The 16,752-nt window shown below is 38.7% G+C and overlaps 1 protein-coding gene across 1 annotated transcript; it reads right to left on the bottom strand.

Annotated features, from left to right (window-relative positions):
- Positions 1-12,740: 12,740 nt before the first annotated feature.
- On the bottom strand, positions 12,741-15,784 carry LOC139711996 (regulating synaptic membrane exocytosis protein 3-like). Its single transcript, XM_071623838.1, has 4 exons — positions 15,572-15,784; positions 14,670-14,805; positions 13,831-14,048; positions 12,741-13,226 (listed from the first exon to the last, which is right to left on the bottom strand). The coding sequence occupies exons 1-4, from the start codon at positions 15,720-15,722 to the stop codon at positions 12,880-12,882; spliced, it is 852 nt and encodes a 283-aa protein (XP_071479939.1). The 5' UTR covers positions 15,723-15,784; the 3' UTR covers positions 12,741-12,879.
- Positions 15,785-16,752: the final 968 nt, after the last annotated feature.

The raw sequence follows: 16,752 nt of genomic DNA on the forward strand, positions 1-16,752 counted from the left end.
GCATTGAAAAACAAACTAACAATCAGAATGATGCATAAAGCCAATACGCCAACGCATTCACGGAATCGGCTTAGGCCCTATTCAGTTAAAATAAACACCTATCCCACATACTGCGCACCTTCGGACTGCCTTTCCAGTTTCAGTCAATAAGCATACAGACTGAAATTTTATTTAATTTCCTTAGTACTACATCTTTTCTATAGAAATAACAGTCTGCAACTTTGATTTAATATGCCTACTGACAACAAAGACATGAATAACGCGAGATGGTGTAACAAAGTGAATAAATCATGTAACGTGTGTGGGCAATTATAATGTCTGGGTGTCTGTGCGTTGTTTTTTTTTCTCTCACTCTCTCGCTTGACTTTCAAAATCAGCCTCCCCAGGCGCAAGTGACGTGTCTAACGACCTTCTGTTGTAGAGAACGTATCGGTAGGAATTCTGGCTGACTTACCAGGTAACATGATTAAAATTGTCTACTCAAATGATTTTGAGTAGACAAGTTCACCGTGGTAGCCTTACGACAGAGCATTTTCATCATGTATGAGTGAAGTTTCTAACATTTTTATATGTTTCTTAGATTTTGAAATAAGGGTATTTTCATATGCACTTCTAGAGTATTATCCAAAACAGATACATCCCTGCACATTATATCATTGTGAGATATTTCTTGGGATTTGATTTACTGAAAATAGGCCCTAATCAGAACAGAATACTTAAACAAATTGCTACGTATAAAAAGATAAAATTACCGTTTGTTTGTGCAATTATCGAAGTATCCTAGTTCTACACACGCGCACGCGCACGCATTGATCTATACACAACTTTGACCTACCTTTTCAAAATCAATGTCCACCGTAAAGTAATGTCTGACTCTCCGAATGTAGTTATCAGCGGGTCTTGGAATGCGGATCGAAATGAATGCAGGCGAGTATAACAAACTGTGTCTAGCCTGTCAGCTTTCCAAAAACACTCTGTAATGATAGGTCTACTATAGAGCGGACGACAAGAAGTAATGCGTTGCTAGGATTTTCGTGCCAAGCAATTAACGCGGGCTGTCATATTGCGCGTAAACTATGCGCTTGCGCGTAGATCATAAACAATGACGAAACAATTGGTTCTCCCTGATGGCACATTTTTCGTTTCACACCATAGCCTGGCGGACGTACGTTGGTTTCACTCTGCAAAGTGTTCTTGTTTTTATGACATACGTAAAAATTCGATTTTTTATCTTTCCTTTTAAAATTCCTTTTCATAGAAGAACAAACAAACAAACAAACGCACATACACACGTCGGTCACAGACACCTCGCAGTAATTACTCATTATAACTCCTCATATTCTGTACACACAACAACGCGCCCATTTTTTAAATTTATTTTTAAACCATGTCCAAATGAAGATAATTATCATCATGACTCTGAGGGGACTTCGAACGTATTCTATCTTCACGATAAAAATGTTTAACCTGGAGCCCGTTTCATAAAACTTGTCATCAGTGACAAGTTGTCATAGATGTGACAAGCTACTGAAATCCTTACATCTGATTGGCTGAGAGCAAATTTGTCATAGAAATGTGGCAGTTGTCACTGATGAAAAGTTTTATGAAACAGGCCCCAGATCAGTCACATCGGAAAGAACATCGTATTTATAAAACAAATAACATGCAGAACAAGATATCCAGATGACTATTTGCTACATGTAATGTTACTTTAGATCCAATATTGGGCAAAGTCCGCATGTTTTTATATACATGGCAATTGCGTATTATTTTTTGTCACGTTTTTTCCATGCCATTTCACCGATACCATACTTTTTCCCCTTCCATGAGTTACGTGTATAGAAACGGTATAAATAGATATTCAACGTTCCGAAAACCACACCTTACCTCTACCCAGCCGTTGCCCATTTATTTATTTGTTTTTGGGTTAGTAATGATCTGATGAAGTATTAAAGAAAAATCAAATAATTTCATTGTATTCACAGGAACATCAAGCCTTGTATGACAATACAGCGTCCATCGGTGTGTGCTTCTGTCTTTGTTCATGCGTCTCATTCAGCTTTAGATTGCGTGCACGCGAAGCGAACGGAAATTGCGTCATAATAACTGCGACAGAACTCCTCTTCTTCAGAGCTTGATTGAAAAAAAAACCCAACCAAACCAAAACAAAACAAAACAAAACAAAACAAAACAAAACAAAACAAAACAAAACAAAACAAGATGCCATAATACTCTCTTCCAAGACCGTGCTCGCTTACTTGGTAAATCTATTCGTAGATAGAAATCGACAAGTGAGATTTTCAAAGACTTTATGACATCACGGGATTACTCTGACATCGGTGACACATTTGCTCCTGCGACAAATATTCCTCCGGTCTTATTTTCTCCAAGGACTTAGAGTTATATAGCATAGGGTTAGGGTTGTGATAGGGTTTTAGATTTAGTTTGATGTGAGGATTAGGATTAGGGTTAGATTTATGTTTGTGGGTAGATTTTATGTTTGGCTTTAGCGTGCAGATATGTTATGGGAGCAATTGTCGCAGGAGCAAATGTCACGGCACCTCTGACATCAACCACATTATTTGTGATGTGTGTTGTGACTTGCGTAACTGTTGACATGAACCTCTGATTGCTACACACACACACACGCACACTTATAAATACACATACATAAATATAAACACCTACACAGTCGAATATAACATTCACACATACAAACACACGTTAGATCCATCCTTAAAGGACAAGTTCACCTTCATAGACATGTGGGTTGAGTGAATGCAGCAATATTAGTAGAACACATCAATGAGAGTTTGAGGAAATCGGACAATCCGTTCAAAAGTTATGAATTTTTGAAGTTTCTGCTCAGTCACGGCTGGATGAAAAGACTACTATAGCTTGTGATGTCATATGTGTACAACGATATAAAGAAAGTATAAAGAAAATTCAAGATATTCTCACTTTTCTCACATAACAAAAGAACACTCGACTTCTCTCTTTAAGAAGTCAGGGGGAATAATATTACCCCTAACATACGTCAGTAACAAGTTAAAGAAATGTGCACTTTATTCAAAAAGTCAAGTTTTGTGATATTCTCTTTTTATTTTCCTTATATCGTTGTACGCATGTGACATCATACACTGTAGTAGTCTTCTCCTCCAGCAGTGATTGCGCAGATACTTTAAAAATTCATAACTTTTGAATCGATTGTCCGATTTCCCCCAAACTTTCACTGATGTGTTCTACTAATATTGTTGCATTCACTCAATCCACATGTATATGAAGGTGAACCTGTCCTTTAAAGATATACAACATATACTCCTATATACATGTGTCCACATGCCAAATGTAAACTGAATCAGATAGACGTGAATTCATATAAACATATGTTCTACTTGAACAGTTCCTTATACAGCTGTGCTGTTGATATGAACCACTGACACATACACACACACTTACAAATAGACAAACATGAATAAATATGCACACAAATACAACACTCATAAATGCAAACACAACTTTCTTCCATCTATATTGATATAAAACATATTCCCTTGAATATGTCCATAAAACAATAAAAATGAATTCATATAAAAATACATCCTATTCTACCCAAAAAACCATATTGACTACAAACTAAATCGATTATACCTTTGAGGTGTATATAATACACACAAATTTCTGCATACAAATAAACTTGTCATTTTCTGATTATGTCATCCATATAAACCCAAAACATATTCGTACACACCAATCACCCAAACACAATAAAACCAACAGTCAGAACAAGGCAAGCGCAAGACATTTCCTTTTCTTCATTATAGGGAGTCAAACATTTTAATAAGTCATAATATTAATAAGAACAACAACAAACAAAAAATGGAATATCTGAAATTAATGACAAATGATAAGTAAGTGGTAAATTACGGATACAGTTCGATACATCAAAAACAAAATATTTGGAGAATAATCTTGATGTAACTCAGTGTGAGGTCTGTGCAGAACGTTATTACAGTCACTTCTGCTAGTGTTGTTTGAGAAAGTAAACAAATGGTTTTTCACTTGTTTACATCAATGATGGTTATACACAGTCAATGAAAGTCAATGAAATTAGCATATCATATCAGATTTTTTTTTTGTCTTGTATCATCCATTACATTCATTTATACATGAGAACAATTAATGAAATTAACTTACTCGACTAGCACTGGTATTGAAACAAACCAATCGACTACAGAGAGAGAGATTATTATACTGTCTGTCCACTACTCCTGTTCATTTCCACAGAGTGGATTTCGAAAAAAAAAAGGAATAAAAAAGAAGCAAGATATCCTCTATAATACTCTTAAAATGTCATCGTCAAAGATTAATTCCACCGACAAAACAATGTTCACAATTTGGTCCCATGGGATATAGAAAGCCAACCATAGTTATTTTTTTCTCTCTTTTTTTTTTCTTTTTTTTTTGACTGTGGTAGGCCACACTGACACACTGGAAAAAAAGAACTGCTGAGATTTTGTCCTACTTCTGAAGCATCTGGCTACAGCTTGGCAGCAAAATAGCAATGACAAACAAACAAAATAATGAAGATGGCCAACCAGCAATGTGTTGGGCAAAAGCCAGCAACTCTGTGAATCTATCTACCTGTGAAACTTTGCGACACGGCTAGAAGCGTTTTACTCGCCAGCGACTGGATCCCAACTTTGTCCACATTTCCTCAACATTGCAAAATACTCCCAGTCTGTGGTAATTTGAAGAACAACATAAGACAATTGAACTCTGCTTTGATAAACATGCTTGAGCTACCATGCATCCTGAAACTTGGTTCCGACAATATTGTAAAATACAGCAGCTTTATGATTTGTCAGAGACGTTCACCCCTTGAATTTTCCAAAACATTCAGAGGCGTGGGAAAAACAGTCCAAATTTCACCTACTACACTACAGCAATCACAAAGGTATACCTCCTCAAATGGTAAGATTGAAGCTCAGTTCTGTTAGCTGCACTTAGGTATTGCATAATATCTGAGCCACATGAGTGACCAAAATGAAAAGAAATTCTGCAAAAGGTGGGGGATCTGATTAAAAAAATTACTTCAAGGGTACCTTAGTGACAATGCACAGACGCAAGCTGTAGAAAAGAATTTGCGAGCAGCACACATGCAAAATGCATGTCATAAATCTCCTTACTGCTCAAATAAAGTAACGTTAAATGTCCCTGATCACTCCAGATCTCCCATTTAATCATGCACCATCATAATTGTATTGTGCTATGCCGATGAACATGACATTATGGTATAACATAGGAGGCAGGTCTGTTGTATGCTCACAAATTCATACATCACAGTGGGTGCATCAGTAATATAGAAGAACTTGTAGCAATTAAATGACATAGAATTGGTAGTTGACTTTTTTTTTTCTTTACCAAACACAGAATCTCTATTTGTGTGTGTGGGTGTTGGGCGTGCATTGTTTTTACAAGGGAAAGGACAACTTGTTTATTCTCCCATGAAGTAATAGAGAGAGGATCCGGGATAGATATGCTCTACAAGACATTCTAAGTCTGAAATATGAAATATGCATTCGCACTGTCCAAGTGGATCCAGACTTGAAGACTGTGGCACGAAAGGAAAGAAGATTGCCTTTTTGGCTCATCAGATTTCTCTGTGTCCTTGTCAGGTGTATGGGAGAATAAGTATTCATTATTTGGAAGACCAATCAAAAATCTCTTTCGCCATGATCACTGAGAATTAGAAGATCTGGAATTTTTGGAGTAATCATCAAAGTGATCACAAAATTGACATGGCTCATATTACCCATGTTTTTGATAACTTTTAGACTTTGTGCGTCAAAACATATATATATATATATATATATATATATTTTTTTTTTTTCCAGATGAGCCTCATCGGAGTTTATCTGAGCCAGTGAATGAGAGAGTCTTTTACATGCTCTGTATGTTTGAAAAGCTACAAGCACCATAAAAGAAGGGGTGTGAAACCTGGTGCCTACCTCATAGATACTCTGCAAGCATGTTGTACTTTGGAATGTCTCTTAGGGTCCCTGACACTATATGCAATTTATCTAATAAAAAAACGACGACGCAACAGCAGCAAAGAAACCGTTATTGGAAATTAATGTAAACCATAAAGGATGGCTAAAGACTCGATACCAGTCGTCCACAGCAACATCCCATCTGGTAATCATCTATCCCCATGGCAACCGTCTCCCAACACATATCTCCACAACATATTATGCCTTTGCTGTGCACCTATGCTCTTGGAAGCTGTTAAGCAAACTACACACAAGCCTTTTTTTTCTTATCAGTTTTTTTTTTTTTCATAAGCTTCGGCACGGTTTTCAGCTGCAATTAATTACCGCATTCCTCCTGTAACAGGAGGTCTGGTAGGTGAAGAAGTCTCTACCAACCAATCATACGTAATGACCATGCCTATTATTCATTCCTCCCCCAGCATTTTTGTTTTTTGTTTTTGTTTGTTTGTTTTTTTGCATTTTTTTTCTATACGGTTTCAAAGAAATTGATACATGCTTTTTTTTCCACATAGTGTCTGTTCAGCTTTCTTTACACACTCCATCTGTTATGCAATAATTGGCCGTGAAGCGTTTTGCGGGGGGTTACTTGAAAATTTTCCCCCATTACATATGCACTAGCATGAAGTAAGGGAAGGCGAGTGACATCGGTATCTAGACTAGCCGATGCATGCACATGCTGACAGGTTGATATTTCTCGATGAGAACTCATAAAGTATTTGCATGAAGACTGAGAGTTAAAAAAATGTCTGCCATTTTTGCTTTTCAGTCTTAGAAATGGCACACTAAATGCAGCCCAGAGATATTTGTTTTTGTTTTTTTGTCTTTCTAGATACCAATATGTCAGTGGACATAGGTCATAGATACACATACTCACATTAAAACATTGAAACTAACAATAAATAGGTACCAACCCATTTTTTTTTACTAATATAAGATGTCATACATAAGTTCTGATATAAATACATACATAAATACATTATACCTGATACATAGTTTTACATATAAATACACACATGATGGAATAATGCAATATTCAATTGTAACATATACATTTATTGTCATAATTTGGGAATTCTTAAATGATAATGAATAAACAACATGTTTTTGTCTAGCTTTGTTTCAATCCATAAATGAAATACACTTGATATCATCATCAAAAAAGTAGTAAATAGTTCATAATATCCATTACATATTTGCATATTCTTCATATATAATACTTGTATATATCAGTTGAGAGTCAGAGGATATTGTACAGTCCACAGCTGAATTTTATGCTGGAAAAGAGCTATACAATATGCCTACATTTTAACCTACATACGCTACAGCTTGCGGCTACTTTTTAAACGGAACACTATACTACGGACAGCTAGTCTCACAAGTTGTATCGAGTAGGTTTATACTCATACAATATAAGCATTATCGCGCTAGAGCTAATCTGACCTGACGTACCAATCCGTTTGGTTGCCAAAGTGTGCCATTGTTCATGATGAGACCAAAAACTGACATATTCATTCACCAGTAAAATACAGATATGCATACTGAGTATCAAAGGGTTAGCCTAATATAATAATATGTATTCTCCAGAGATATATTATACTTTAGCATAGTAAACTGCCTATATCTTGTTCATATATACACATGTCAAGACAATCGGACACGAACACAGTGCTCATAGCTTACAATATTGTCAGCAGTTAACAAATAAATAATACATGAATTGAAAATCCTCCATATGTCATTGTGTTCACGTCTACATATTAGCATCTTCTCTCCACAAACACACACACACACAAACCCTTTCACTCGCAAGCTTCTCTCACACTCTCTCTCTCTCTCTCTTCTCTTGTTGCTCATAGTATACACTCCATCCCCATATACAAGTATCTATGTTTAAGAAGGTAAGAAAATCTGGAATACAAATGACAAATAGATTGGAAAAATGCATGCTAAAAAGTTTATATGCAAATGCGTTTCTATCTCCCCTCTTTTTGGTCTTTTTCCATTTTGCTTTTTTTTTTCCTTCTTCGTGTGTGAGTGTGTGTGTGTGTGGAATGTAAAGAACATTTGTTTTCTCAAAAAAGGGAATACATTCTACACCTATTTGTACCTCCTAGGTTTTGAAATTGTTGAATTGTAATGCCGTCGAGGCAAAAGGAAGCAAGTACATAATATCAACATATCTCACTTTATCATTTACACTCACACTCTCACACGAGAAAACTGTCCACGCGTACAGAACAATCCGACGTTTTGATACTAACTTCCTTTTGCCAATGTAAGGCACCGCAGGTGGTGAATGAACATGGCTGCAAAATTTTAGATTTCTTAAAGGGATAAGATACATTTTGTGGTCAGCTACCCAAGAATTGTTGGGGGGGGGGGTGGGGCAAAACCTAGGAGATGTCCAAGTTCTGATGTTCATTCAAGCTTAGCACAAGCAGTCTACGCACGACCAATCAGTAATCAGGATGCCACGCACTGACCAAAAAGATCACTCCCTCGTTGCTAGGAGCGGAGTCTATCTGTGATGCTAAATTCAAATCTTCGGACATGTTTCTGTTCCGCTGAAAGTCAGAAAATCAAGGCCCAGAAAAACATTAATTTCTTGCCTTTCCTTTGATCATTTAGCTTCGATATTTCGGCAGATGATAGACGATACATCAGACTACAAAATTATGGCAAAAACAGAAATCCTACCGTTTTGACCGATTTTGACGATCTGACTTCAAACTCGATTTTCTCTGCTCAGGTTTCAGCAACTTTAAGATCCTGTTGTTGTGGCGGGTCACATATGCAATTGGTGACACATCAATATGACTGAGATGACCATTTTGAGGACCCCCCTGTGCTAGAAATGATTAACCCGCTGCAGAAACAAATCAGTGGGATTTTCCACATGCTTGTCCAAATCCCTTAACGCATCTTCAAATAATCTTTTTTTGCTCATTATTCTGATTCAAAATACATCTTTCACAAAGAATATATATATATATATATATATATATGTTTATCCCCCCTTGGGTTCTCAAGAATGCAAGTCCAGATTTACTCAAAGTTCATGAGATAATGGAGTGTCCTAGACAGTTAGTAACATTAAGATGTGGTTGCAATTCTTGATTATTTTTTTTTTAAGGTCAACTGGGCTTGGGTAGCTTCCCTTATTTTTTAGAGTTTCAAGAACAGTTCCTCGAAAAATGATGAGCTGGAGTTACCTAGTGCATCATGTTTTGCTAATTTTGTCCAATTCTAAGTATCAACCTAATCCCCTTCTTCTACCCCCCTTGGACCCCCCCCCCCCCCCCCACTCCTTAGTTTGTCTTTCTTTATGGTAGTTAATTGCAGTCCAATGACCCAACTCTAAATGCAGCAAAATGTGCTGGCTCCAGTGTACATCAGACGCCCTTGGTCTCACGTGCGCATGTTTCTCTTTCTCTCTCTCTCTCTTTGGTAGAATACATTGATTTTATATAACTACTGCGCCTAAGTCTGTTGAAGACATGTACGTCACAGATAAATCGAAAAAGAAAAACACGTTGTTCGTACAAGATTCCCAGTCTTGTACACAGAAAGCCACTTTTGCAAATACTCAACTTCACATACAATGATCTTCCTCATATTCTTCTTCTTGTTTTTTTTTTAATAAATAGAACAATTTTCAGAAAAAATACCACATGTCTTTGCACATATTAGCACAGTTTGAATTTTTTCCAACAAAATAGACACTTAGTGATTTAGAATTGGTATATGACTGTAATATTTTCATTAGATACACTGAAAAAAAAAATCTGATAGAATGGCATGCTATGTTTCTCATGAAAGAAAAAAAAGAACCATTCTGAAGCACTATAAGCATTTATCTATCAGCTCCATAGCAATTGACCTACTTGATACTTATATTTACATATAACATTGAGATATATATATCATATATATATATATATATTTACACATTGTAGTTTTCATGATGGTCTTATTGCGTTGGAAATGTCCATTTTAGAAATACAAAGCCAGATTTCTAGGAACACCAAGAAACACACCGTCCTAACAGCTCTAACCGCCTACCATCACGAGCGAGCGTAGGGGATGAAGTCTGCTATCCGACACTCTTTCTGCCGCTAACCACGAGACTGCGACACTCTACGGCTTGCTACGTACGATGGAAGGAGAAATAAACTTCCTACGCTCTGTACTAACATCCATTATCGGTCTGAGACCTAGCGTACTGCCATCTACTCTACGTTCCATAGAATCTCGTTTTGCGATGCGTAGCGCACACCGTCACAGACACGAGCACTCTTCAACTTCTTCTCTTCTCCGTTTCACATGATTAGATTCTTGGGTTTCCAGCACCCACATGCAATATTTCTTGTCACTCACGAAAGAAGAAGTTGAAAAAAAATTCAAGTTTAATGCCTCTTTGAACCCCATAAAACACAGCATTAGACTGCCCTGTTTAGTTTACCTACTTGCATATGAGGAAATATTCCAAATGTGGGAGGGGTTCTACAAATTACTTGATCATAGTCCCACCAATCAAAGTTCATGTAAATGTTTCTTCCAAAGGCATAGCATACAAATCATCCCACAATATAAGTCTGAGACATCATGACCATCAGTTATTTCCTTTGATATATATCGTTTACGTTAATACCTTAAATGTTCAAAGGAATGCACTTTTGAAGAATGTAACTTACAGAATAACTCAATGTGTAACATACGTGATTATGGATCATATTTTAACTACTTTTTTCTACTCTCTTTTTAATGTAGAAAACATAAATGGTAGAAAAAGGAGTATACATTTTCGATAGAAAAAACAAACAAACGAACAGCCGACAACATTGCGGTATAATAAGCTTTCTTAATGGTCGTCTCAACCGGTATGCACAGATTCTCAAACATATTCACAAGAATGGAAAGGGGAGTAGGAATGTTAATATATACTGGTAAAAGGTAGATGGTAGGCTCCTCTGCACATATGACTGGAATATTTGAAGGTGATTTTTTCCCCCCTGTTACTTTATCCTTTCTATAAAGCATATGTGGTTTCTGCATGCCTCTGCCAGAACACATCCCGTGTCGTTTACGTCCTCGATTGACCCCAACAAATTTTGGACACAAAATCAAACTTGTGGTGGCTGCAACAAAATCAGAAATATAGGAATATCCAAGAGTTTTTACACTTTTAAATTATATATCCAGAGAGACTGCCACTCATGATGCACCCAGCATGGTATGATAGAAATGACCTCAACATCTTTTCGCATTCTTTTTTTGTGGCTCTGTACTACTGTCAAGTTAGGAATGGAAAGTGTGCATTATTAGTTTTATAAAGCTCAAAGAACAAAGTGTACATGACAGCTTCAGAGAGATATTTCTATACTTGAATTTTTTAGTCAAGCCATTGGCTCCGAAGTTTGAAGTTCTCTACTGACGAGGGACCGCTGTGATTAACAAGTGCATTAATGGTGTGATTCGGACTGCTCCTGCACTATCATCAGAGTAATGTTCCCACTGACAAAATTTGATGCCATGACAACCAACTGCGAATGACCACTGGTTGGCCAAAAAAGACCTGCCGGACCATAGGATGGTCACTGCCTAGCACTTTAACACTTTTATAAAGAACCTCAAAAGTAGAATAATTACTTATGATATACCAAAACAAGACTGAAAAATCTAAATATTCAGATGTACTGGTGAACCAATCTCGGACCGCCTCTCTGGATCACATGTCCCCCTATGACGCCATTGATTGTGGGGGCTATGTATAATACCTCTTATTTTGCTGGTGCCGAGGTTTTACAATTTTTTTTTTCCGTTTTCCGACTGTTGGGTACTTGAGGCACTTTACTGGTATTTGATACCAAGAGGTATTGTGACATGCAGCGAAACACATTTACTGTTACAAGATCCTATCTCCTGCACCTCCAAAAGTCCTTTCAAGACAGGAAAAGACATTTCTGGAGCGACCCTTCAAGCTAATCTTATTGCAAATGTTCCCCTACTGTTGTTTTTACTATTATGGTTTTTTTTTCCCCCATCTTTGAAATTGTGCAATCATTATATAGGTAGGCAGTATTATGCATATTTTCATTTTTTATCTTGTTCCAAAGATGACTGTAATCTGGGAGACATGGTTACATGCTGCACCTCAACCCAGCCAGTGTCTGGGATGGTCTTAGCTGTTGCCCCCCGTGGGATGACAGCCTCTAAACACGGTCAAAGAACTTGTCATCCTTGCAACAATAATTAATGTGCTGTATGAAACAACCTCAAGAGATTAAAACTTTTAGGACTGTTTGGGAACCTGTTAAGACTTGTGATTGATCTAGACAGGAGTAAGAATGAGAGAGGACAGTTCATGTTTGGGGGCAACTTTACCCACTCCTTGGGCAAACTTTCTCCCACATTTGCACACTTCTACTCTCGAGGCAAGGCTGCAAGAATTTGATGATGCCTCATTACGTACGTACGAGCTCCGGTGCTGGGAATGTCACTCCGCAGTCGATGCCCTCGAGCCGACCACAGAACCAAACGACAACCTCCAAACTCTTGAACATCTCAGCAGGAGAATCTCCTGTGCTGCCCCCATCCAACAAAAACTTGAAATGAATGATGAAAAGAAAAGATGACAGGAACCGCCACGCCTTGCCCTTATTCCGGTGACGCTTCCTTTCTCTTGTCGCTCTTCCCCGTCGTCCTCGATTCATTCACTACCAACGAACCAAATCTGTCGGGGAAAGTTAAACAGCAGCAAACGGACTATGCCAAGAGGGATCAAACCCAACCCTCGACCCCTTCTCTCCTACCACAGGGAGGGGGCTCACTTTGCACTGACCAGCGACGCCATGGAGCCCTCCAGCGAGGAGATGGAGCCCCGGTGGTGTATGTCCACCACAGAGGACGTGTTGAAGAGCTTGTACCAGCCCATAACCTGATGCGAGAGGTCCAACTCATCCAAGAGGATCTGTGCCACGCCCATGAAGACCTTACGCTCCAGGCGGCCGTAGTCGCCCCAGACGGTCAGCTGCAGGACCTTGCCCCGGTAGTCCTCCTCTATGAACTTGAGTGTCTGCTGGTAGAGTGGGTCCAGCGTTCGTCGCGCCGTCTTGGTCTTCAGCTTTGCCGCGCAACGCTTTCCCTCCATCAGATACACCTTCACATAAGGAGCTGGGAGGAGGAAGAGACAACGCACAATAAAGTGAGAAGTGGAAGAAGATGGGTGGGGCAAGATGGGTGAGGAAAGATGGGTGAGGGAAGATGGGAGAGGGAAGATGGGTGGGGCAAGATGGGTGGGGGAAGATGGAGAGGAAAGATGGGCGGGGCAAGATGGGTGGGGGAAATGGGTGAAGGAGGATGGTAGGATAAAATGGGCAGAGGAAGATGGATTGAAGAAGATGGGTTAAGAAAGATTGGTAGAGGAAGATGGGTGAAGGAGGATAGACATGGTTGGGGGAACAGGGTAGGGATCATTACATTGTCATACAGTATCAGTAATATTCACTTTGTATCAGATGAATATATAAAAAAAATTATGAAAGTGATGAACACAATTTCACAGCCACTAGCACTCTACTCGCTTGGAGCAAATCTCTGCTCAATTTTATTTCACTCTAAAACTCTGTTAACTGACTGTTCAGATGAGATATGTATGAGATTTGTGAAACACATGAATATGCAAATATATTAATGTCACATATTCATGTATACACATGCATGCATCGTGATGCATATACAAAGAAATATAGATGGAAAGATATATCTCCAAATTTACCTGGTGCTATCTTAGTGCCAGGTTTGGCCATAAGGCCCCTGGCCCGGATGACCTCAACCTCCAGGCTGCCCCGCTTGTCCACCAGACTGAGTTGGATGTCCCCCATGCAGGGCGAGCCCAGGGCCTGCCGCCCCACCAGCTGGGAGGGGCCCAGTCCGTCCAGGAAGTCGGTAAACTGGCCCTCGCCTCCGAATCGGAAGTTGGCTGGGAGCCACAACCTGACATTACACGAATGAAAAAAACAGAACAATGCAATGATACAAGATGAGAACATGTTATCTTATGGAGATATGAAGTTCCTATTCATATAGAGCATTGATTTCGAGGTGTATTAGATATAAACACACGCATAAAATATCTATCTTTCTGTCTGTCTGTCTCTCTATATATAAATACATGTGTGTGTGTGTGCATGAGTGTGTGTGTGCCATTTCTTTACTATTTTCTGTATTAGATTTTTAATTCAAATCCTTAATTTCTTTTTTGGTTTCTCAGCTAATTTGAGACTATTTTACATTATGTTTGAACTAGGATCTTTGAGTTTGATAATAATGGAGTCACTTTCAAGGTTTCATTTGAGTGCATGGGAGAAGTCGTATGTGAGCATAGCACTAGAATGTACACTACTATAACAAATATGTCACGCATTCCAACAGATTGGAATTAACTCTTGGCTTTTGTTTACTTCTCTTGTTTTTTTCATCTCTCATTAAAGTCGATGAATGAAGAAACTATGCATATAACCTTTGACCCTTGAGTCAACACGTGACCATAAACTCCTTTTGACCCTTTGACCCTCGTATGGACGAGGATCGTGTGGAGTGGCAAGCCGTACTCACCCACTAGAGCTATCACTGCCGAAGCTGCAGACGCTTCCGTCGTTGCTCTCTCGACTGGCTTGCTTCTGCAGCCGATCTCTCATCTCCATGGGAAGCACCTCCTCGCTGCGCTGGATGCTGGCCCGCGGCTTCTTGCCTGCATGGGAGTGAGAGAATGGGATATCGTCAGGTGAACTTTCACCTTCCCAACCCATCATATGGGATGGGCTTCGAACAAAGCCTCACTCAAAACTCACACGTTTCACCAGGCATTCAACTGCTAACTCTCTTGCAGGAGTCTGCAACTTTGAATGTTTCTACAACAGATATATGACACTATACAAATGCTGAGAATCATCATTATCATAATCATCATCACAATCATCATCATCATCATCATCATCATCACCATCACCATCACCATCATCATCATCACATGCTGGGCTATTCTAGGGGCTCTGATACAGTGGGATGCAGTTATTTCGTCCAGATGGATATTATTTGTATTGAATGGACATTACTGATTAGAATCCACACATCTTTTTTCCTATTATATGTTTATATCTACAGACCAAAATGCCCACCTTTCAAGTGGATTTTTCATTTCCGATTTATTTTATATCATTATGTTGCCTACATATTTTTCATTGTTGTATGGCTACTTTATAACTTTTGAAATACTAGTTATTAAATTATTACCAGAATGTAATTTCTCTTTCTACATTGTTCATTTATCAGTTATGTAAGCATGTTTTATTTTGTTGATTGGACATAAACTTTGTTGAACTGACTTGAAATAGAATCACTGACATTGCAGCTTCTACATGATAAGATGGATGGGGGGGGGGGGGGGGGGAAGTGGTCGGAGGGATTAGAATGGGCGGAGGGGATGGGGTGGGTGTGGTCGCCTTCTGACATCTCACCTGCCAGGTTGGAGGTGCTGTTGCTCTTCTTGGAGAGACCGACCAGAGAGGCAACCTTGGCGATGCTGCCCCGCCTCTTCTTCCCCTCGAAGCTGCTCTGCTCGGCGGCCGAGTCCGAGATGCTGCCCTCGTTCTTCTCGTACATGTACATATCGGTGCTGCTCGTGCTGCGGTTGAGGGGCTTGCGCTGCGGGGCGGGGTGGTGTTCTTGCATCTTGGCTGTGAAGGCACTGTACACATAAAAACAACAAGAATAAATGCAAATACATTTACTATATACCTTCAGTGAATAGTGATTTTGTTTTCATTCGATTCTGAATTTGATTTGAATCTGAACTCTTAGTAACTTTCAATATAACACACTCACTTTTGATTTCAATTGTTTAAAATTTCAGATTCAATTATGAATATATAACAAATGTAAGTTAACAATGGACAAAGCTAAATATTTCTAACATTAAACTTGAGAGTAGCATGATATGCAAATTATAATTTCTGTCAAAATACTGAATGCAAATCTAATATTTGTATAACAGTAACTGTATTCAATTAACCCGTTGAGGACGAGTCCCAAGTATACTCGGGCAGGTGTCTATGGGAAATGCATGTTATAGCAAAATCAAACCGTCCTCAACGGGTTAACGTAATGCAATATTACTATACTCAGCTACTTGCATGATTTGCATGACTTGTTCAAATATCAATTCAATATTCTCAAGCATAGATTTAATGTCAAAGATATTACACATACACACAAATGCACACAAATTCATATTTATGTTAAACCCAACATGAAATCATAAAACACATACACATACTCACACACACACACACACACACACCACAGAAACACAATCCACTTCTGCTCTCATATAGCTTTTTTTTTGCACACATTTTAGTAGATTCATCATAGTCAAGTTTGTGAATCAAGAAGTGTCTTAAATAAAAACACAACAAAAATCTGATGCCCAGGGAAGGTTCACCCCTGGAAATATGATACACTTAACCCACTGAGGACGGGCTGATTTTGCTACAACACGCGTTTCCCATAGACCCTTGCCTGAGTATACTCGGGACTTGTCCTCAACGGGTTAAAAACAGTCTGAAAAAAAAAGCAACTTCAAATATCAAAGCAACAGGTTCAAGAAAAACTAAAGGCTCAAAAAGATTTCGATCTAGTA

The sequence above is a fragment of the Diadema antillarum genome, unplaced genomic scaffold (assembly GCF_040938485.1).
Source record: "Diadema antillarum isolate AM-2024a unplaced genomic scaffold, OU_Dant_1.0 seq00001747_RagTag, whole genome shotgun sequence".
In the NCBI taxonomy this organism is placed as follows: Eukaryota; Metazoa; Echinodermata; class Echinoidea; order Diadematoida; family Diadematidae; genus Diadema; species Diadema antillarum.

Coding starts and splice junctions, on each gene's coding strand:
- LOC139711996 (XM_071623838.1), bottom strand. CDS start 15,722: ATGTACATGTACGAGAAGAACGAGGGCAGCATCTCGGACTCGGCCGCC. Junction 14,049..14,669: donor GGCAGTGATAGCTCTAGTGG/GTGAGTACGGCT, acceptor GTGTAATGTCAG/GTTGTGGCTCCCAGCCAACT. Junction 13,227..13,830: donor TGGCACTAAGATAGCACCAG/GTAAATTTGGAG, acceptor TCCTCCTCCCAG/CTCCTTATGTGAAGGTGTAT.